The sequence below is a fragment of the Bufo bufo genome, chromosome 1 (genome assembly GCF_905171765.1).
Source record: "Bufo bufo chromosome 1, aBufBuf1.1, whole genome shotgun sequence".
In the NCBI taxonomy this organism is placed as follows: domain Eukaryota; kingdom Metazoa; phylum Chordata; class Amphibia; order Anura; family Bufonidae; genus Bufo; species Bufo bufo.
Window position 1 is genome coordinate 573,700,471 of NC_053389.1, and position 23,942 is coordinate 573,724,412.

The following is a 23,942-nucleotide window of genomic DNA, read 5'->3' on the forward strand; positions in this document are numbered from 1 at the left end:
GGCAGATTTTATAATAGTAGACGCTTATTACAGCGAGGAAAGTAATGGTTTTATAGAATTATGGTAATGGGCAATGGATGCCTCCCATTTCACTTGGGAGGTAACACAATGGCAAGCCAACAAGACATAGGAGTAGCAGGAGAATTGGCTACATAATGTGAGTGCAAGGACCGCTCAGTGTGTAATATATACCATATCATGCTAAAATGCTGCTGCTGACAGCTAGACTGGAGCAGGTATGAAGCAGGAACGATAAAAGAGTCTATATGGCTGCAATGATGATCCTGTTTATGGAGAAATCAACATGGGCACATTCACAAGAACACATTAGTCTAGGGACTTACCAATGTATCTGCTGCAAAAATCTTTAAAAAAATTGGCGCATCTAGGGTTTTTATCCTTTTTTTGTGGCTCAGACACATTAGTGAAACCGGGCCCTGGCTTGCTACCTCCTCACACCGGGCCCTGTATATTCACTCATGTACATCACATACTACAGGTGATCACACTTTGAGCTCACATTGAGAGATTCTTCATTTAATTAATAAACCTCAATCTAAACAGAGCATTAGGCCTCATGCACATGGACATATGGTACATGAGCTCAATTTGTACTGCATCTTTGCATGCCTCCCACTTCATATGCCACATCGGGGCAGATTTGCTAAACCTATAGGCATAAACTTGGAGACACTGTCTAGTCCTGCACCAGATTTATCATTGTGCCTAAGGCGGGATGATAACTGTGCTGCAGAGTTGGACACTTTTGTCAAAATTTTTACCAACTATTGGTAGCTTACTTTAGGACAGAAGCTTACATCAGAATTGTCGCCCAATTTTGGCACCTCATGGGGAATCTTAGGACACTCTTCCTTTCCTGTGAAGCCAGGAACCCTTCCTACTAAGCCTATCCCTTTTCGGATGATTTAGAAAACACAGTAAAAGCCCAGATGCACCAATTTTCAGCACTTTGCAGACACATTCTAGGTGCAGATACATCAGTAAATCTGGGTCACTGTGTAGTTTTCATATAGAATCCAACAGAAAGAAAAAATGTGGCACAGTCTTTTAGAAGGCATTTTCCCCCAGAAACAAATCTTCTAGCAGAGGATACCTCTGACAACACCTGGCTATACATTGCTACACAAAGTTTCATAAGGCCTAACCCAATATGCACTAGCGTGGATAATATATTTTTTGATACAAACCATTTTAAAGGGGATATGTCCCCAAAGTTTGAAAGGTACAGGTCCCACTTCTAGGACCTGAACCTATACTTAGAACAAAGCTGGCAAAATCCGAGAGGGCGCACCACGCATGTTCAGTCGCCCTACATACTTTCCTATGGGATCAAGTGCTATCTTGGCTATTTCCATCAGCCCTATAGAAGTGAATGGAGCAGTGGATGTGCAGTGCGCCTCCTATTCATTTCAATGGTACTTCTGAAAATAGCAGAGCATGTCATTCTGCTATTTTCGGTGCTCCCATAGGATTGAATATAAGGCGGCCGAAGATGTGTGGTGCGCCCTCTGGGACTTTGCTGGCTCCATTCTAAGTATAGGTGTAACCTGCACCTATCAGACATAGGAGGCATATCCTAGCTATATGCCTCCAATGTCTGTGATGGTACAACCCCTTTAACAAACTTCTGATATGCCCTAGTAATCAGTTTTAATCGGTTGGGGCCTGGGTGATGATCCCTCCATTTCTAAAATGGGGAGGCAGAAGTGCTCAGCTGAGAGCCTCCTGTCAAGTGGTATATGGGTTCATGGAAAGTCTGTAGACTTAACAGAAATATGTACATTGCTCATTACACATTCCACCTAGACAGTGCAGTCTACAGCCTTATCATTAGTGTTGAGTGAATGGAAGTGAAATGAATTGACTTCTATCTGAATTTCAGGAAAAAATAGATTTACCACAAATCAATTTTTCCTGAAATGGCAGTTAAAAAAAAGGCAGTCAGTGATGACGTCACTGCGCCCGGACGGACGTCACCGTGAATGTGATTTCTCAGGGTTTCTTCAATTAAGATGGCCACAATGGGCTCTTCACCAGCATATGGATGAGTGATAAATTGCCTTGCCAGCACCTTTCCAGTGATCTCTACACTGCCATTAATATCTGCTAGCTCCATAGTATAAGATGTTATGATGATGACTTTTGATATATATTATACTACTAGCTGAAGCACCTGGCTTCGCTCGGGTATATTTAATCTATTTTATTTAATGTTTGTGTGTGTCGCTAAAAGATATCAACACTATCCACTATAACAGTGACCCTGCCCCCAAAACAGTAACCTCCACAGCCCCCCACCCCTTAAAACTGCCCCCCCACAGTGCCCCGTCTCTTAAAATTGGACCTCCACAGCAGCCTACCCCCTTAACTTTGACCTTTACAGCAGCCTTCCCCTTTAACAGTGACTTTCACAGTATACCACCCCCTTGACTGTGACCTCCACAGGGGTCCGCCACCTTAACAGTGTCCCCTTTACTGGATCGGGGGGTGTCCTTTTGAACAGCTCACTCTAAGACAGCAGCACCGTACTGTCTGAGTGTAAGATGCAGGGAGAAAGTCACCCTGCCTCCCACCTCTGGAGCTGACAGAAGTAGATTTTTACCTAAATTTTTTCAATCCCTGTCGGCTGAGGAGAGGAGAGGGTGTGGCCTAACTAGATCAGGGCGTGGCTTAGTGGGATCAGAAGTTGATTTTTAACTTCATTTTTTCAATCTGTCGGCTGAAGAGTGGGAGGGGCCGTGGCCTAACCGGATCGGGGGGGGGGGGGGGGGGGGGGGGTGTCCTTTTGAACAGCTCACTATTATACAGCAGTAGTGTTCTGTCTGAGTGTGAGCTGCAGGGAGAAAGTCACCCTCCCTCCCACCCCTGCAGCTAACAGAAGTTGATTTTTATCTTCATTTTTTCAATCCCCGTTGTCTCAGGAGTGGGAGGGGGCATGGTCTAACCAGATCTGGGTGTGGCTTAATGGGACCTAGAAGTTGATTTTTTACTTCATTTTTTCAATCTGTCGGCTGAGGAGTGGGATAGGGCGTGGCCTAACTGAATTGATGGCATGTCCATGAACAGCTCACTCTAAGACAGCAGCACTGTGCTGTCTGAGTGTAAGCTGCAGGGAGAAAGTCACCCTCCCTCCCACCCCTGCAGCTGACAGAAGTTGATTTTTACCTTCATTTTTTCAATACCTGTCAGCTGAGGAGTGGGAGGGGGCGTGGCCTAACCAGATCTTGGCATGGCTTAGCGAGACCTGGGGGCGTGGTTTTAAGTCTTTTGACAGTGGATACATTGTGGCAGGGGGCGTGCCTGGGCTCCTTCCTGCAAGAGTGATGCCCCTCTGGGCACCTTACTGGCTCATTTGCATACCGAATAAACTGGATTTTCAGAGGATAAAAACATCTATTGCTGGAACAAAGGCACATCTGGAAATAAGGTACTAAGTGCTATTAGGCCATGGCTTTACTTCAATAGCAATTATCCTTGTGACAGATTTCCTTTAAAGCTCTCCTACAGCAGTGAAGATAAATGGCTGTAGGAAACCTGGAGTAAAACTGTGATGTGGAGACTGAAGGACCTGCGAGCTTCTATTGGCTGATAATGGTCATGTGACAAAGCTTCTATTGGCTAATGCAATTTTTGGGAATATCTCTGGAACGGTACGTCCTAGAGAGCTGAGAAAAACCTTCCCGAACACCTGATGTACCTGTGTGCCAAATTTCGTGATTGTAAATGCGACGATGCGGATTCCTTTAGCGGACATACACACACACACTCACACACACACATACACTCAGCTTTGTATATGAGATATAATAGTTTTTGCCTGGCATTTCATGGTGTAAAATATATCTGTGCATTATTTCTTTTTAAGTAATACTGCCAATCTAGTTGTCTATGTCTTTTTTAACCAAATAAATATATTTGCAAGAGTTTCTGAATGTTTGGAACATCCAATGTAGTCTAAGTCTAAAACTGGACACATTAAACTAATTAAAATATAGAAACAATATAAAAATATAATCTCCGCTATTGTGATTTTTGGTACACACATGAAGATGCTTGTAGAAATGTATATGATTAATATAAATGTAAGCTTACAAGGTTACTTACAAAGGCTAGAAAAAGCACTGTGGCATTTATGGGTTACCTATAAATGTATTTTTGGTTCAGAATATATTATATTTATATATATATTTATATATAAGCCTGCTTTCAGAATTCTTGGGCTTTTGGCCTCTCTTTACTCATATATTGGATAAAAAGTAAATATGAAAGGGGGAAAAAAATCAACAGCCAGCAGGTGTTAAGATGAGAAAATAATTCAGTGATCTTTACATCTCCAGGCCAATTTTCATTGTCAGACAGCAGGTTTAGATTACTCAAAGATGCCAGTGCAATAATGAGTTGCTGTACCAACTGATCACAGAATATCTGTGGGGAGAGACTTGTACCAGTAAAAATATTGAAAGTCTTATTGGAACTGAAGTTAGAATCTAGAAAACAATAAAACGCACAGATGAGAAACCCTCAAGTGATAAACTCTAGTTTCCGACAGGAAACTCCCATTAGAAAACAGTCACGCACATTTAAAGAAGCAGCCTCTTACCCTGGATGGCTATAGATCAGCTATGCTGGTTGATGAACATGTGAATTATAACATAGTTACGGTACATGTGATATCTTGCACTTAAAGGGAATATGCCACCAGTTTTATGGTGTCCTAACTAAGGGACAGATGCCCTTATCAAAATGATGGGCCACTTCCCTTGACAGACCCAGGAGTTTTGCTAAAATCATGTACTGAGCAACTCCAGCACATGCTTAAGAGTCCAAATATTCATGAGCTCCTGGCTTTCCCTATTCATGAATATGGGGACTCATTGACATGCGCTGGAGCTGTTAGAACCTAGCAGTATAAAACTGGTATATCGTGTAGATCAGTCGGCACTGTGTAGTAGCGTGTGGGTGCACAGTCCTAGGGTTGGTGTCCCAGGGAATAGTAGTAATGAAGGACCGGCACTCCCAAGTTGCTTTTTTTGTGAATTATTCCTTTATTGTCACTTTATCTGTGACGCGTTTCAGCACTTCCAGTGCCTTTGTGTTTGACAAAGGCACTGGAAGTGCCGAAACGCATCACAGATAAAGGAATAATTCACAAAAAAGCAACTTGGGAGTGCCGGTCCTTCATTACTACTAGCAGCATAAAACTGGTGACAGATTCCCTTTAAAGGGGTTGTTCACATTTGTAAACATTTTCCAGAGACCCTATAGCATGGCTGGTCTTGCAGTGGTAAACATATTTACCCCACCGCTGAGTACTGACTCTATCACTGCCTTGATGGCTCTACAAATGCCAGGTCTTGCCACGTCAACATCCGGTTTGATGGCTGCAGCCAATGACAGTGATTATGTGTCACTCATGCGTCATGTCACTGGGTCATGTGATGCATGGGTGATATGTCACTGCTGTGAACAGTCATTGGCTGCAGTGGTCACATGACCTGGCATCAGACCATATGTTGTCACGGGGGGACGAAGAACCTGGAGACCCGGAAGGGTGGCTATGGAGACGGAAACCAGTGGCAGGGTAAATATGATTACCACTGCAGGTCCGGCCATGCTGTAGGGTCTGTAGAAAAGGTTCACAAAAGTGAACAATCACTTTGACGTACATGAATAGACTAACTTACTAGGATCATGGAATGCAGAAATTAAATTCTGACTAGTGGCAAATATAGTCTGCTGTGTGCCATCTATACTATGGTCAGTGCCATCTATACTAAGTCAATTCAAGTGAAGGAAATTACAGTATGAAAATAAAATGAATATGATAGTTTTTATTGTATGCTAATCTGATATCTCCATTATACTGTATAATCCCCAAAACATTAGTGGGACAGATAAATAATCTCTTTCCAGTCCTGTAAATTTCCATTTTTGCTTTTAACCTTGACTTCTTAGACCCATACCTTTTGAAATTTTTTCCATTTACATAGCTGTATGGGGCTTGTTTTTTGTGGGACAAGTTGAAATTTCTAATGGCACAGTTTAATATTGCATACAATGTAGTGGGAAGCTGAAAAAAAATCCAAATGGGATGGAATTGGAAAAAAACACAATTTAACCGTGGTTTTTATGGATTTTGCTTTTACGGCATTCCCTATGCTGTAAAACTGACCCGTTACTTTCATTCTCCAGGTCAATATTATTACAGCAATACCAAATTTTTAGAGTTTTTCTTATGATTTAATATTTAAAAGAAAAATATTATTCTTTGTCTCATGATATTCTGATCTCCATAACTTTTTTTTTGTGAGGGCTCATTTTTTGAGAGGTGACTTGTAGTTTGTACTAATATCATTTTGATATGTGTTTGACTTTTGAAACACTTTTTATTGGATTTTTTTTGGAGAGGAGAAGCAACGAAAAAAAGGTAAATCAGCCATTTAGATTTCTTTTCCATTAGGGTCCATTCACACATCCGTAGTGCATTGCGGATCTTCAAATTGCGGATCCGCAATACACCCGGCCGGTACCCCCATAGAAATGCCTATTGTTCTATTTTTTTCGGGAGCCGCAGACCGGAAGATCGGGGGCGAGCTCCAGAAATACGGATGCGGAGAGCACATAGTGTGCTCTCCGCATCCATTCCGTTCCCATAGAGAATGAATGGGTCCGCACCTGCGGAACGGATGCGGACCCATTATTACGGATGTATAAATGGAGCCTTATGGTGATATATTTATATTTAAGTAGTTCAAGTGTTTTGAGATGTGCAGAACAAATGATCTTTATTTGTTGTTGTTTATTTTTTGTTTTATTATGGGGAAAGGAGGTGATTTTAATTTAAATTTATTTTTAATTTTTTTACTTTAGCCTCAAGCCTGCCTAAGGCTCAAGGCTAGCCCAATAAACAAACGGTTTCCCAGATCACTTTGAGGGGGAGTATTTCGGACCCTTGAAACAGCAGAAACCCAGCAACATATTTAAAAACTCTTTTGCACATTTATGTATGAGTTCCTTATTTCTATTGAAATATTTTTAGCATACAAAACTCAGGAAAATCCAGGAAGATTGTCATCTGGTACCTTCTAGCAACTAAAGCAGTGTAATGTATCTCAACATTGTTAAAGACCATTATCACCATCATGGACATAACTTATGCAATAGGTGTTGCACGCTGTCTGACTGAGGTTATTCAAATTGTGTTTTTGGCCATAATTTAACCAATATGCTGGAAAAATCAGATGCCTAAAAATGTCATCCATCCTCCATAGGCTACAATGGCATCCGCTTAATGATACGCTATGAGGTTTTCAACAGTTTCCAGATTCCATTATCTCCTATGTGTGAGGAATTGGCTGTTTGGCATCCAATGAATGCATCCATGACCCAAAGTTCCAGCTCCGACTAATGGATCCCAATAGGCATGTTTAGAACATAAACTGGCTTTCCAGAGTACACCCTAAAAACCGTGTAATGTAAACTGAGTCTGAGAGGTATCGGCCAAATCCATTCGCTGACTCGACCCTGATGCTGAGAAGAACAAGCTCCTACAACAACAGATACTTGGCACTACTTTGTTGGCTCTAAGTATCGACCTCACTGCGATGGATTTGTGTTCTGTCCAATTTCTTTTGATCGTCCTGCATCATGCAGATATTAAAATCAGAGGTCCTAGAGATGCTAAAATCAGGGGTTATAGAGACATACATATACTAAAGCCATACTATGCCCCCCTCCTTACATTATACTATCAATGTGATTTGAAGCATTGCTTTAAAATGTAAAGCCCTTCTATGGATGTGGGTGGAATGTGCTTATTCCTTTATGCGAAAATCATGGCTTTTCCACATTTCAAAGCTTTGTCAGTCACTTGTCAATTTTACCTCAATTGTCAGATTTTGCTATTTTAGGGCAATGACAATTTAGTGAAATGCAAAGCATAATAGCATAGCAAAACAGTACTGCACAGCCAGGACAAAAGAACCCGCCACACACACAAAGGCTAGACCCAGCCTCCCATGTTAAGTAGGCACGGCACTGTAGAAAACGGCAGAGGGTGGAAAAAAACAGGGACGTTTTGTCCTTGTTTGTGCAGATTACACATTCATTGATGCTGTGGGGGTCGTGATTAAAATAAAATACAGCCACATTAATGCTCCAAATAGTTTTGCTTTTGCATCAAACAAGGAGAAAGCTTTCTCGCCGTTTTTCACGGCAGGCATAATGGGCATCCAAGCTCTGATTTACCGCACGTCCTGCCTTCTGCGGCTCCATGTTAAGTTAGAATATCAGCATGGAAGGTCACACAGTGGGAATGACCTTTCACTAATCACTACACATCAGCTACTACAGGCAGAGCTCATTACAGAGAAATTCTTCAACTCACAGCCTTTCAAACACAGGCCGGCTTTGATTTTTTTTTGGAAACGAAAGGATCATTTTATATTTTGGAGGGAAATGAGGAAAGAAAAATGAAGGTTTATTGTGTCATTTTGTTGTCTCGGGCTTCCTCTGCAACCAGTCCACGCTGCGTGGTTTCAAATGGATTTTAATCCCATATCAACTCGATGCCTGTAATTTAAGCTTTTGCCAAAGAAGGTCAGAACATTTTTCATCCCAGCGTTCAGCGCTTTCTGTACAAATGCCTGTGTGTTGTCACTAAATGGGTTGCCAGGACATTGCAATCTCCATAGAAGTTAAAGCTAGGTCCTGTGGTTGTTTTGTCGTCACCATTATTAGAATATGATGCAGCTGCAGGGACTAAAAGCTCTCCTGCCTTTTACAATGGGTTGCTTAGGACAAATGGCGGGTGACTAATGCGGGATAAACTACTTGTTCAACCTCGAAGCAGGGGTGTCCCTTTTTAACAGAGCTTCATTAGCGCAAAAGGACTTAAGAGCTGAAGAAAATAGGGCATAATTGGCTAAAATTAAATGCTTTTTTTCTCCACTTACCAGCCATTTGCTGAATGCCACTAAATGCGCCCAGGTTACTGGAGGAGGTGGCTTGCTGCAGGAGCTGTACATAAAAGAAGAAGAAATCAAGCAATGAGGCATCCACAATGAGACAAATTGGCTGCTTGATATGCGCCTTTGCACACAGGGCTTTTTCTCGCCTCCCTTTTCATATATTCTGTTGCTTAAAGACTTTTTGCTCATGGATGGACAGGTTGTCCCCAGGGTCGGAGCTGTAAATCTATATCAATGTCTAATCTCTGCATAGAAAAGCACACGCACTAAGGGGACTCAATAGAATGACTGCTTTAAAAACAATTAATCAATTTAGTCTTTTTAACAGCCAGGTGTTAAATACATTTTAACCGACACAGCGCGACTAATTAAAGCCCTCTGTAGTAATGTAGTTACCATAACTCATCTTTAAAGATTATTCTCAATTCTTGTCCTCTTTCTAAAACGTCTTCCTCGCAGTACGAGACTGAGATCTGAGCTTCTGTCGCATTGAATAGGTATATACTGGCGTACCGTGCCCTTAGATGATTATGTGTTATCAGGCTTTAGCCATAGACATTTATAACGCTCTTATGTGAATCCCGAAGAAGCATTAACTATGATTTGCACTAATAAACCTGAAGGCCCCTTGAGTTGGAAACTAATTACTCATTAAATGTCAGTGTTGCAGAAAACTAGTTGTTGCGCATACATGTTATCCCGCTGTTATCATTTTTCATCCCTTCTTATGTGGAGTACTGCAGGGTAATTATAAGCTGGTGGAAAGTCAGGGGGTGCTTCTTCGTTAAGAGTCACACGTAGGCACAAAACTTGCCTTCGACAGATAATTTTTCCTTTCTAACCTCTGCACCTTGTATGTTGCAAAGTAGAGGACAACTAATATGTACATTCCTGACCTACTAATGGGATTGTTGCAAATGCAATAAAAATATAAAAAATTTGATTAAGAACAATAATCTCCTTTTTTTAAATGAATTATAATGGTATGTTTACACAGCTAAACATGTAGAGTATTTTAATGCATAAAATGCTTAAACAACACTTGAAAACAGCTTCCTATTGTTTAGAGCGGCAAATAGGGCCACATAAAACAGTGTAAAAATATATGAACAACAGAAGGGACAGGTCATTTGTTGAAGTGTTTCACGTTGCGTTTTGTCCCTCAGTCAATGGGAGAGCATAAAATACTCTCCATATATGTCGGTGTGCTTTCTGGAGGGTATTTTGCATGTGTTTACGTGGCAATAAGTGTGTATATTTCCCTTGAAATCAGCATCATATTTTTTCAGCCAGTGTATGAGCATCCCCTACACATTAAAGGGGTTGATCATTTTTTTTTACTAGATGTATTAAAAACTCATTTCCTGCCTTGCCCACAGAACTGAGTGCTACTGGATGTAGACACTGCAGCAAAGCTCAATCCTGTACATAGTCTACCAGTGCCTTCCAGACTGTAGGTATATGGGACAACCTGTGCTGTGGCTATGTAACATACTGGCACAGAAGAACACGGCCACAGTATTGTTGAGCGCTGCTGCAATGTCTACATGCAGTGGCATTCAATTCAGTGGACACCAGTGGTTAGGAGGGAATTTTTTTAATACATGTAATTTAAAAGGATTTTTCAGGATTTTGATATTGATGGCCTATTCTCTGATTGATGGGGGTCCATTTCCTAGCGCTCCATTGATCAGCTGTTTGAAGAGGTAATGGTGCTTACTAAGCACATCGATCATCGTATAGCTGCAGCCCAGGCCCCTACACTTGAATAGGACTGAGCTGCAAACTGATCATGTCACCAGTGAACATGATGTCACTGGCCTAGGGAGAGGCTCACAGGTGCGCTGTGCCTCCCTGTGAATATGGCCATATATACCGGTCATGTGTCACATAAACGTGTTCGAAGATGTCCTAATAAAATGAATGGAGTCATTTATCAAACTGGTGTAGCGTAGAACTGGCTTAGTTGCCCATAGCCACCAATCAGATTCCACCTTTCATTCTCCAAAGGAGATGTTAAAATCAAAGGTGGAATCTGATAGGTTGCTATGGGCAACTAAGTCAGTTCTATGTTACACCAGTTTGATAAATGACCCCATAAATGTTATTTTTTTCTGTAAGTGCTGGCCTATCTCATACTAATAATATTAGCTCCAAAAGTACCCAGGAAATATCAGTGTACAAATACAATATGTTTTAGACAGTATTGGTCCTATTATTGACATCTATGCAATTACTTACTGCTAAATACTGTGGTGTAAGTCCTCCGAGTCCAGTAAGGTTCCCCCATGTGGCAGTATTAAGCTGTTGCATTTGTTGTGCTAACTGTTGCTGTAGACGCCTCTGTTCCTTGTCTTTCTGTGTATCAGCAAATTTCACCACTATTGGTGAAGAACACCCCTGAAATAGGACAGACCACAACAAAATGGATATAACAACTAATACATCATTGATTTCATGATCACCACTTTTCTGCATGTAGCTTAGGTTACTTACTGGAGTCCACATGATTACATTTAAACACTTCTTAGTGCTGGGTATCTTGTAGAAGTACCTTAGTATGTACAGCATGATTAGAGGTCCCGTGGTAAGTCATCCCTATGACATGACTTGTGTTAACTAAAAGGCCTATCTCTGAATCACGTAGCATCAGAATAATATTGCAAGCTGGATCTACCACCTAGAAAATTCACCTAATTGCCAATTATCATCTCATGTAATCTTAAAACACGTGATGTTTGTTCTGTACCTTATTCACTTGTGCATATTTAATTAAAAAAGGTAACGTTATTAATGATGATGATTATGATCAAAATAGATCCTAAAATCATGGTATGGTAGAATCAGAATTTAAAGTGCCTTCAAAGAACACAAACCTAGAAATAAGTGATAAATTAAACGATAGATAATATTGTCTTCACTATTTGTCAGTCTGCAATCTTATCGCATGTTTCTGAAACAGCCTTGTAGTAATCCTGCAGAACACTCAGGGTTAATCTGCTGATAAGTTCCAAATTTGGCTGAAAAAAAGCAGACAGGGGGCATGACCAATGGGGAGGGACATAACAATCTTTTGTCCTAATGTAGACAGGGCAGAGGGGGGAGGCTCCTGCTGCCTCCAGTTGTCTTATAACCAGATGCAGATGGGTGAGGAGGAGGAGGAGGAGGAGGAAGACTTGGCTGCTCTCCTGAGTCATACAGACATTTTGTTTCTTACTTTAATTTATTGCAATATGAGACAAAATAGGATCAAAGGAAACAGAGAGAAGTGTTATTTTTGTAAATTTTCTATATTTAGTGTTTACTTTAAAGGGAGCGTGTCATATTAACCATGATGTTTGAGCTGCAGGCAGCATGTTAAAGAGCAGGAGTAATCGATCAGAAGGAGATATCATTTTGTGGGAAAATATTCAGTAAAAATTGTATTTTATTTGAATTCATACTCATTCGGAGCTTTGAAGTCAATGAGCCGGTCCTATCAGTACTATCATTGTTAGGACCCCCTCCTTGAATTCAAAACCCTGAATAAGGAAAAGTTTAAATTAATAAATTACATGTTTTACGGAATCTCTTCACATAAAGCTACGGTATACTCCAATCTGGTCAGCTCCTCCTGCTTTATAATATGCTGCCTTTTTGTGACAGATTCCATTTGAAGACTCCAACCACTAGGTATTGAATACATACTGCCTCATCCTACCCAGTTAGGTGGGGTTAGACTCTTAAAACGCGGGGTTAGACTCGGGGTTAGAAAAGGTGGGGTTAGACTCTTAAAAAGCGAGTTATAGGAATTCTTCTTATGTGGTCTTTAGAGATGAGCGAATCAAATCCCACGAAGTGTAATTCGATCCGAATTTCAGGATAAATTCAATTAGCCTCGAAGCCGAATTTCCTTGTGCTTCGTGTTAGCAAATTGATTTAACCTGAAATAGTGTAAAAAACCCAAAATTCAAACTTACCTCCTCCATTTTCTCGTGACGGGCACCAGCCTCCATCTCGATTAAAGATCTTGGCCAAAATACCGTGCGTGGTGACGTATAAACATCACAATGCGGCCAGTGTGATGACGTAATCTCGCCCCGCGCGAGATTTCGCTCCAGATCGTCAAGCAAGATGGCGGCAGGCGGCCGTCGGGAGCAAATGGAGGCAGTGAGTTTGATTAAATTTTTTTATTATTGTTAATTTGACATTGTTTTTACATTCAGATGCTGCGATCATGTATGAACGCGGCATCTGAGGGGTACAATGACAGGGGCTGACAATGCCCCTGTCATTGCACCCACTACTTACAAAAAAATGCGCTTTGTGACAAAGTAATTTGTAAAATTCGGCGAATCAGCCGAATCTAAATTTTCTATTATTCGCTCATTTCTAGTGGTCTTTAATGGCATTACTTACAAAAGGTCATCATTCTGAACTTCTGGTCCATAAACAAAGCATTTTTAGACCATAATGTTACACAGGTACACAGACGCTCATTGTGTCTATGTCTCTCTATATGTATTCTGTTAGAATTTACTATAGGCATTTTACCACTGTAATATTATGAGGCTGATCAATATAAATACAACTAACAGGTTCAGAAAATAAATAAATCTTTCCGATTAGAGACCTGTCACTTGGAGGATAATTTGAGCCAAAGAATCAATGCGTTTATACCAGGGAAGGATTTCATATGAATTATCTATTCTGTATGCCGCCTGACATAAACAGCAGTAATTATGGAGTACAATCAGGTATAAAAGAGGTTTATCTTATGGTTTGGTAACAGGCAGTTGAGGCTGTTTTAGAAAGAAGCAAAATAAATGACCACAAATACATGGAATAAAAATACAAAGGAGTTTGCCTAGATATCTTGACTATAACCTGACATCCCATTTCTGGCAGCTCCCTCTCAATGAATACATGAAAACAATTTCTTCATGTGTATACCTTATATATTCATTCTTTTCTGCCTGCTCCACATTTCATAGGTTTGTGAATTTCAAAAGCAGATGCCATTATCATAAATGGAATGACATTAAAAAGTGTTCTACCATTGAATGGAATAGGTCCATTAAATATGACAGCATGTCCTTTATAGCTTCTAAACTGGGATACTGTATTTTTATTTAGTTTGTGTTAACAAAATGATGATAAATTATAATGAATGCCAAGTTAGGTGGGGGCCAACCTCTGTGATCCTCTAAACAAGAGGCCCAAAACCCTCATTCTCAGCCAGAAAGTCAGATAAGCATGTGCCAATGCCCTATATAAAGATAAATGGGATAATCCCGCATTGTCAGCACATTGTAACTAATATTCTCCTTCATATATGTTTCCATCAGTCCCATGGATTTTGAATGGAAAATCAGTGTGCCATTTATATACTGAATGTGGAAACCAATGGTCAGTGCTAATCCTACTCTATATTCAAAAACAGGAATTAGGAGCCCCTTGCTCTTGGCCAAAGGAGAGGTAACAGTAGCCTCATTCCCATCTAACTTGGCTTTTTGATTAACAGGTCATAAAAACAAAAAAATTGTTGGCATGGGATTATAGACTTAAAGTAGTTTTCCCCACAAACAACATTTATCACCCTAGGCTGTTTCTACCAGCTCTGTGGATTTGGAATTGAGCGTGCCACACCATACAAGCTCCTCAATGTGCTCATACACATTGGAAGAACAGAGGACTCTGTAATTGGTTGGGGTCCCAATGATCAAAGCTTAACACATCCTGTGGATAGATGAAATGTATAATTTGTGGGATAACCCCTATAAGATACCATTTTTGGCACATTGCATGAACATAGATGGTTAACAGTGGAAATCAAAGCTCTCGCTTCTCCATTGTTTCTTACTGGACATTGTTTTCCAAGTGCCATCATGTCTGACATGGGCTATATCTATACCAGTTGTGTTATTGACATGTACACAGTGATACACTAATGGGTCCTATGGAAAAACTGTCCACTAATGTGAGAACAATTATGTTAGTTCAGTTGTTAGAACTGAATGCGTGGCAGAAATAGTACCTTAAATGTCAGCAGTTAGTATTATATGTATCATAGAACCTATGTAGGTACACATCACCATCAAATCGTGGTCTCCTAGTAATGTAAAAGCATCTAATGATACTTTCCATTCACATTTATATGTAAATAAGAAATACAATAGCTTACAAAAATGGCTTTGTCTAACAAAAATAATTTGTCATCACACTTTTGTTTCTATAGCAGATACAAACCTATGCAGTTAGCTAATCTGACCTAAGCAGGGGTGGAACAAACGTATCACTGGCCCACATGCAACTTCTGCTCATGCTTGCCAACTGCAGCCCATCTGTACCTTCTTAGCAGCATTGCTGGGTCTCTTATGTGACCCAATGATGCAGCACTATCAGTCACTGATTACATTGCAGTTATATCTACTCTGTTTGTAGTCGTCTGCTTCCCAAATAGAGACTGCAGCATCTAAAGTGTTTTGCAGAGAGAGAGGAGGCTTTCCCAACATATTGTGCTTTTTGTGAGGTTCTAGGCATGAACTTGCTTTCTGGGGTCTGCAATTCCAAATTTAATTTACTTGGGCTGTAGGTCTGACATGGGCCTTACATAAGTTACTGGATACCCCAGTACACACCATTACTCTAAATCGTGGCAGGGTGGAATATAATCTCTGTACAGTTTAACAATCTCTTTCATATATATGTGCTATGAGAAAATTGTAACCCGTCTTCATTTTTCTCCACAGCTTCCCTTCCTTGACTATGTACTGACCTACTGCTACTTTTGGCATGAAAGATTAAAGAACTTTTTTTATGAAAATTGGGGATGTCTTTTCCCCCTGTCTCCTACACTCTAGAATCTCCAATTTACACTGCCAGACATCAAAGAAGATCAGAAAGAAGATCAATCAAGCTTTAGTGGGCTGAGGGGTTCTGTGGGCCCCACAGTTTGTGGACCTGGTCACAACCATATAGTGACGCTACTGCCCTCAAGGGGTAATTTATCAAGAAACATTTTTGCTGCAAACTGCGCTACACTGTCTAAGTGCCAGCTTCACTTTTTTTTAACATTTGTATGGAATTTATTAACTACATGGACTCATTTATTTGTTATGTCCTTTATAGAGCAGCCACAGAGACTGCACAGTTTACAATGGGGTTAAACACAAAAAATACCAACAGGGTTAAAATCACATAGGGACGTGTGCACTGTTATCTCAGGAAGCAAACCTGCCATCAGGATAAATGACAGAGTAAGTACTTTCCAGGCACGCTTTGGACACAAAGCACTTTTAATGGGAAATGGCTAGGCTCCAAGGGGTTACAAGTTCTGTATTAGTCACTGCAATTATCAATACTAATTAGTGCCTCACATTACAAAAATGCCACAAGTAAACACATTTAATTAATTCCCTGTTAGCCAGACCGTGTTCTTCCTGATCTCCAATGGATACAAGGCAGTAAGAGAATAAAAACAACATTTTGTGCTTCTACAAGTTTTTTTTTACGCGTTTAAATGACCAGTTTCTAGTTGTAAGGGAACATATTATTAACAAATTGTACTTCCCTAATTCCTATCTCTCCTTAAACTGTCATTCAGCAATTATGTAATTTGTCACTCAATAAGAATTGTTAGACGCAGTCCCAGTTGATAATATACCAACCTTTCCCAAATGGCTGGATGATATGTTCTAGTCCGGTTCCTATCATCTGCTCTTATTTTACAAGCTTCAGAGCTTTATTGGGGCTAAACTGGACATTAATAACGTGACTTGTTGGTTACTGAGCTGTTACAATGTATTCTGGGAAATACCTGATGCTCAGACCCATTGATTGTCAACTCAGTTTACTTAAAAATATTTGAAGGTAATGGTTAGCAGGCAAATTCCTAAATCCTAGATCACCACCTTGATGATGACCCTGCTCTTTAGTATTAAAAGGTAGCAAAAATAAATGGATCTTTTTATATGTTCTGTCAACTGCAGAAGGGCAGCTAAAATGGTATTAGTATAATTGGGTATATTTTAGCATAGTTAGGTGGGTTCACATGTGACGTAAATGCTGTGAATTTGGAATTTGGAGTTGTAGAGTAACATGAAAGTGGTTGAGATAAGAAATCTCATTCACAGGCTGCATTAAAAAACAACAAAAAAAACTGCAATGTGGTGTGGATTTGAAATTTACAGCATGTCAATTTATGCTGAGGATCTCAATAGCGGAATTTTCGGATTTCAAAGAGAACAGATGAAATCCAGATCCATTTTCACAGCAAAAATGCATGCAGACTTTTCTGCTGTATATTCTGTCCAGTATGGATGTACCCTAATAAGCATCCCTAAAAGAGGGAGCACTGGCATACTAAATGTGATGTCCTAGATCATCTATTATTTTGCATTTTTCAGCCTTTATAATCAGTCTTTGCTGTAGTGTTCTATTCTAGAATAAGGTATATAATATTAAACTAAAGCACATATTACAAATGTTGATTAAACAATATATAAAAATGATTACCAAATGATTACTTCATTTGGTCTTAACTGTAAAATTTTATTAAATCAAGCAATTGTATAATTCGCACGTGTGTAGCATATAAAATTATATAAAACACTCTAAAATTCCTAAAATCTGAATAAAAATATAGAAAATGGACAATGCAATAATCACAAACAACACTTTTTAGAATCGAGTCCACACTTAAGTGAATGCTGCCAAAATGATGATTTGTTCGCACTGTAGTCGGCTGACTATACAGTGCTATATATTGTGGTAATATAGGTAGCAATAGCGTATGGATATGTCCATGTATGGATACAATCTATATCTTAAAATGTGACTCAATATTCAAGTTCTTTCAATTCTCCTTCGATTATTTCAGATATAAGTCTCCGATATTAGCGTATTATCAATAATCGTTAACAGTTGTTAGGCATTCCTTGAGGATTGCTGTATTTGAGGATAAAGTTCTTCTTACCTTCCTCGATGTTTAGGATAGTTCGGGCGAGGGTCGGGCGGCGCGGGATAATACCGGCGTCTCGCTCCTTATTCCTCTAGCCTGTTTCCCCGAGGTCTCGCGAGAGTTAGGGCGGGACTTACGTGTCTGTAACGTCCGTACCTTTTTATCTTCCGGTACAACACAAATGAAGGTACCTTTTTGGTCCGTGTGCCGTTGTTCCGGTGATCTTTTCCTCTATCTTGAGATTTCAATTTTCATAGCGTGGCCACGCTTATGATTGCGGAGGTGCTCTGTACAGGTGTCCGATCAAACCCAGACGCGTTTCAGGAATAGCTTTACCTTCATCAGTGGTATCGGAACACCTGTTTCCCTCCGCCTTTTATTTCCAAGAGAGCACTTAAACTGTGGAGAACTGGATTTCCTCTTTGAGATGAAAGTTATACTTGCGATTTTATACATGCGTTATCCATGCGTTCTTTTTAGTATATATGCGTTTTTTGGACTACATATTCCTTATACTTCTGTGGACTTATGGTATAAATAATTTTGTTGTGCGTGATTGCTTTGCAAAGATATATTCATTTAAAATTTCACATCATATAAATACATACATTTTCCATTGTATCTATATGGCTATATCTTCATATTATCTATTTCCACCATTTTGATGTACTGAGATACCATAATCTTAGTTAAAATACAATAATATCATGCGAATATTAAAATTTATTACATATGATCAAAATTATAAAATTGAGACTGATAAATCAATAGATAATATGAAGGTATTGCATTGTCCATTTTCTATATTTTTATTCAGATTTTAGGAATTTTAGAGTGTTTTATATAATTTTATATGCTACACACGTGTGAATTATACAATTGCTTGATTTAATACAATTTTACAGTTAAGACCAAATGAAGTGTGCTCACCCAATATTTTAGTAATTGTTGTACATACCCACTCAGAGGGTGGGTGTCCCTCTTATTTTGGGTTAGTAGAACCTGTTCCAATAATCCGTTGGGAGTGAGCTACCATTTTGCAATTTACAATATATAAAAATGACATATTGATATAATGATTAAAGGACATCTGTCATAAAAGACAACTCTAAAGTTGCCTGATTGTGATGTGGTGGTGGCAAACGCAGATAGGTTTCATACGGCTTTAATATGGGCACATTTCAGTGTCACCTTAAAACTCAGAGACCCACACTTTTACTGAATTAAACTTAGAATATTATATGATTGTTATGACTATGATGATTTCAGTTAAAAGTTTTATTTGAGAATATAAAATAAATTGGCTAACAGTAGGAATGATGCTAAGCTTACGCATACTATAAGTGGCGGAGTTAGGGTATTTAAAGATGGCACTTTTTCCAGAGTGGAGCAAGCGCCATAGACGCTGTGTTTCTGCTGTTTTGAACACCAGACACATGGAGGCAATGTCTCTGATCAGTGCTCACACCAATTGTAGACATTTAACCCCTCAGATGCCATGGTCAAATGTGATCATGGATGGCATCTGAGTGTCTTTCCCTAGGAGTGTTGCAGGCTCCATAATCCATAGACTGCAATGTTAAATCAAAAATAGGAGGAAAGGAAAATAAAAGGAAAATAGATCAAGTTAAAGTCCCATAGTTAAAAAAATAGAAATTCAAATCACCCAGTTTCCTTATTTTAAAAATAAATAATTGAAAAATTATGATCATAGGCATTGCTGCATCCCAAAACGCCTGTACTATTAATATATAAAAATATTTATCCTGTACAGTTAACGCTGTAGAGGAAAAAAAAAATCAAAATGGCCAATTTTGCATTTTTTTGGTCACCTCCTCTAAAAAAGTCATACACACTTCAAAATGGTATCAATAAAAACTACAGTTTGCCATGCAAAACCTGAGCCCGTGCAGAGCTCCATAGATGTAACTGTAAAAAAGTTGTGAGGGTCAGAATGTGAAGTTGCAAATAAAAAAAATTATTGTTTCCAAAGTTTTTATTTTTTTTAAGTACTAAAGCACCAGAAAACCTATATAAATGTAGTATAGCTGTAATTGTACTGACTAAAAGAATGAAGGGAACAGGTTAGTTTTCCTACGTAGGGAACATCGTAAAAAATAAACTCTTAAAACTATGGCAAAATTGTGGGGGTTTTTTCAGTTCCACTTTGTACGCAATATTAAATGTTGCCATTAAAAAGTACAACTTATCCAGCAAAAAACAAGCCCTCATACAGCTATTTGAATGGAAAGATAAAAAAGTTATGGCTGTGGAAAGGCAGGGAGTAAAATTGAAGTGGTTAAAGAATAAGTAATATAATCACCCGATGAATCTGCCGATACTCCAGAGGTACTGCTCTGATATTCCTCAGCGGTCGACTCTGCAGTGGAGACAAGCCAAACATCCACATGACAACAGCAGCCAATCACTGGCCTAAGAGATGTATAACACAAGACCGCTGAGGACTGTGGTTGACTACAACAGGCATGTCATCACTGCAGAACAAAGAATGGTAGAAGAGCAGAGCAATGGCGCTGGAGCAGCAGATGATTTAACAGGTAAGTATTGCAAAATGTTTTCATTTTAGCACAATTCCTACTGTTAACCACATTTTTACATTCTTTTAAAATCTTTTTAATTTAAATCACTATAAAAACATATAGGGTGTCATTTTTCAAACAGAAATATGCCTATATTAGGCGTATTTCTAGTACAATCTGTGACTTCTCCCTGCTCACGCCAGGTCTAAAAAAGTGGGCATGGCGTGGGAGGGGAAGGGGACGGGCTGGAATGTAAGAAGCTAGGAAGATGTCTTACATTTGGAAGAGGGGCTGGATGCACCAAAATTATGTAGCGACCTGTGCCTCTACCCATAACTCCATCGGATCCACTGCCAGGTATAGGGCTTATTAAGACCAGCGTCTAAAACACTGGTCTTAATAAATGTGCCCCATAGTGTTCTAAGTGTGACCAGTAGAAGGGTGTCAGAGTTTTATGGTGAAATATGGCCGTATTTTTCTCAACTATGTCATGCATAAAGCACTGTGTATAATATGCATTATGTGTATGGAATGGGCCGAACAACAATCTGCAACTTTCTGTAAAAGGCATTCGCAATTTTATGAATATAGATGCTGATTTAAAAAAAAACTGCAGTAATCACAGTGAATGGAAAAATATAGCCATTCTACTTCTCACTTTCTTTTCGACAGTGAATAACATAATAGTCTTAAGTAATACAAGGTTTGAATCATTTCCTTTTTATTTTGTTAGTGTCCTTTTCTCTTTTTCATGTGTGTTACTTGGAGACAGTTTTATGGCTCAGTGTTTTCTAAACTGGAAGTACGGGCTGAAATCACGATTTTTCTAAGCATAAAGTCAATGAGAGCAAGCATTCAACCACACAATATGCATTCTCTCTAGAGAAAGATAGTGAAGTGAAAGCAATGGAGATGGGCTAGAATTATTAGTATTGAAGAAGTTTGGCGCTATGTCAATTGCTCAGTACATTTTCTACATCTTCAGCTTAAATTAGTTCATTACTAAAACTAGAAAATATTGAGGCAGATTTAATAAAGCTCTTACGTCACTTTTGTGGCATAGAAAGTGATAAATTATGCCTCATAATAAATTTGGCACATGCTACTCCAATATACTTTTTACTAAGACTTGCCTACTTTAGTAGTGGAAAACCTGTTAACTTTCTTAGGGCTCTTTCACACTTGCGTTGTTGGGTTCCCGGCATAGAGTTCCGTCGTCGGGGCTCTATGCCGGAAGAATCCTGATCAGGATTATCCCAATGCATTCTGAATGGAGAGAAATCCGTTCAGGATGCATCAGGATGCCTTCAGTTCCGGAACGGAACGTTTTTTGGCCGGAGAAAATACCGCAGCATGCTGCGCTTTTTGCTCCGGCCAAAAATCCTGAACACTTGCCACAAGGCCGGATCCGGAATTAATGCCCATTGAAAGGCATTAATCCGTATCTGGCCTTAAGCTAAACGTCGTTTCGGCGCATTACCGGATCCGACGTTTAGCTTTTTCTGAATGGTTACCATGGCTGCCGGGACGCTAAAGTCCTGGTTGCCATGGTAAAGTGTAGTGGGGAGCAGGGGAGCAGTATACTTACCGCCCGTGCGGCTCCCGGGGTGCTTCAGAGTTACGTCAGGGCGCCCCACGCTCATGGATGACGTGTCGCATGGATCACGTCATCCATGCGCATGGGGCGCTCTGACGTCATTCTGGAGCGCCCCGGGAGCCGCACGGACGGTAAGTATACTGCTCCCCCGCTCCCCACTACTACTAATAGCGTCCTGGCTGCCATAGTAACACTGAACGCATTTTGAAGACGGATCCGTCTTCAAATGCTTTCAGTTCACTTGCGTTGTTACGGATCCGGTGGGCACCTCCGGCAAATGGAGTGCACGACGGATCCGGACAACGCAAGTGTGAAAGAGCCCTTAATCCTATCATGGCCCATGTGCCAAATGAACTTGTTTCTAATTTGGTGTGTCCCTCACAGTAATAAAGTACATGCTGGATCTGTGTGTCCAGGTTGCTGCTGTCTTCCCCATGTGGGTATTTACTCCCTATTTACAGCCTATATACTCTCTGCTGCTGATGTCACCTTCCTGCCTTCGGCGATGACATTCCATGCACATGGGTCACCATGCAACCCATCATTGGCCTTAGCCCACAGGATGTTCCTACTGAGGCCAGTGATTTTGTGGATGTATTTTGTGCTGCTGGCAGTATTTTGTGATGGACTGTGGAATTTAGCTCTGTTGGGGTGGTATAATTTGCCACAATATGGTATTGCTGGCTCCCGCCTACTTGTGTTGTCCCTGCTTCCATCAATTTGGACCAGACTACAAAACATGGCCACTTTTAGTATTCTTTCCAGGGCTACTTTAAGTTCCCAGTCTGCCCCTGGTCACATTGCACTCCAGTTCCATTTCTAAATGCAATTACATTTTATTAAATGTCCAGGAAAATTATACGGAGTCAGATATTTTTTCCTAGACAGGACTGGGGTGACAACTCTGATTCCACGTTCTTGCTGCAGATAAGGAGTGCCATTGTATGACCATGGAGCGTCCTATGCTTTTCTTGAGGAATCAGCTATGTTTATGTCTCTGTCTGCTGAATAATTTGAGCACTTATTGAAACCAATAGGTTTACGTTTTGCTCACTGTTTTTAATGGTGCACTGTGTCTTCTATGGCTGAAAGCACAATCGAGCTTGACTCTCCTCTTAGCTCAGAACCCCCTTTCCTTATAGCAAAATATGTCAATAAGTGTATGACAAGGAAACACATCCTTTCATTAATGACTCAAATTTGGACATTTCTTGCTATGGTCTGTTTGTAATCTAAAGTCATGGAGGTAGTATGCTGGAAGAAAGAAACTGGGAAGATTTTCAACCAAAGTTCAAAAAAGAAGATAGATTTACGATGCCAATCTCATTACATCTGGAAAACGGAAAACAATTAAATTATGACATTTTTCATGCACTGTGCTTTTCATCTCTCATTTAACAAAGCCACAGATTAATGGGTCACAACATGATGCCGTAATGATGATATAGTACCCAACATGCTCTGGGAGAGACTAGCAATGCAAACAAACAGACATGAAAAAAAGAAGAAAGAAAGATAAGAAATGCAAGTATTTTGACAGATTTTGATTTCAAAACACTGCACACAACACCACAATGTCATAACTAAGAAAAAGTATTATACACAAAATTACAATATACAGAACACAGTATACATGCATGCTGAAATCAACCAGTAACATAAGCGGCAATATTACGGTTTTTTGTGCAAAATTCTGAATAACCATGACAAAATCACAGACTAAATAGATTGTGTTTCATGTGTTTGCTCTCCCCCTTACCGGTGTAGGTGTTTTCATAAGTATATTAGTGTCATGCTAGGTTTCTGTCCTCGTTATGACCACTAGATAGCAGTGAATGTAATTGATGTCATGTGGTATTTGTAATATATGATAT

General features: G+C 39.8%; 1 protein-coding gene across 24 annotated transcripts in view; it reads right to left on the bottom strand.

Annotated features, from left to right (window-relative positions):
- CELF2 (CUGBP Elav-like family member 2) overlaps positions 1–23,942 on the bottom strand; it is a 453,132-nt gene that overhangs the window by 58,954 nt on the left and 370,236 nt on the right. For all 24 annotated transcript variants that reach the window (XM_040413246.1, XM_040413282.1, XM_040413263.1 and 21 more), the window contains 2 exons: positions 11,232–11,390; positions 8,976–9,039 (listed from right to left, as the gene is read on the bottom strand). In XM_040413246.1, coding sequence (XP_040269180.1) covers positions 8,976–9,039; positions 11,232–11,390 — 223 coding nt within the window. The remainder of the gene's footprint in view (positions 1–8,975; positions 9,040–11,231; positions 11,391–23,942) is intronic.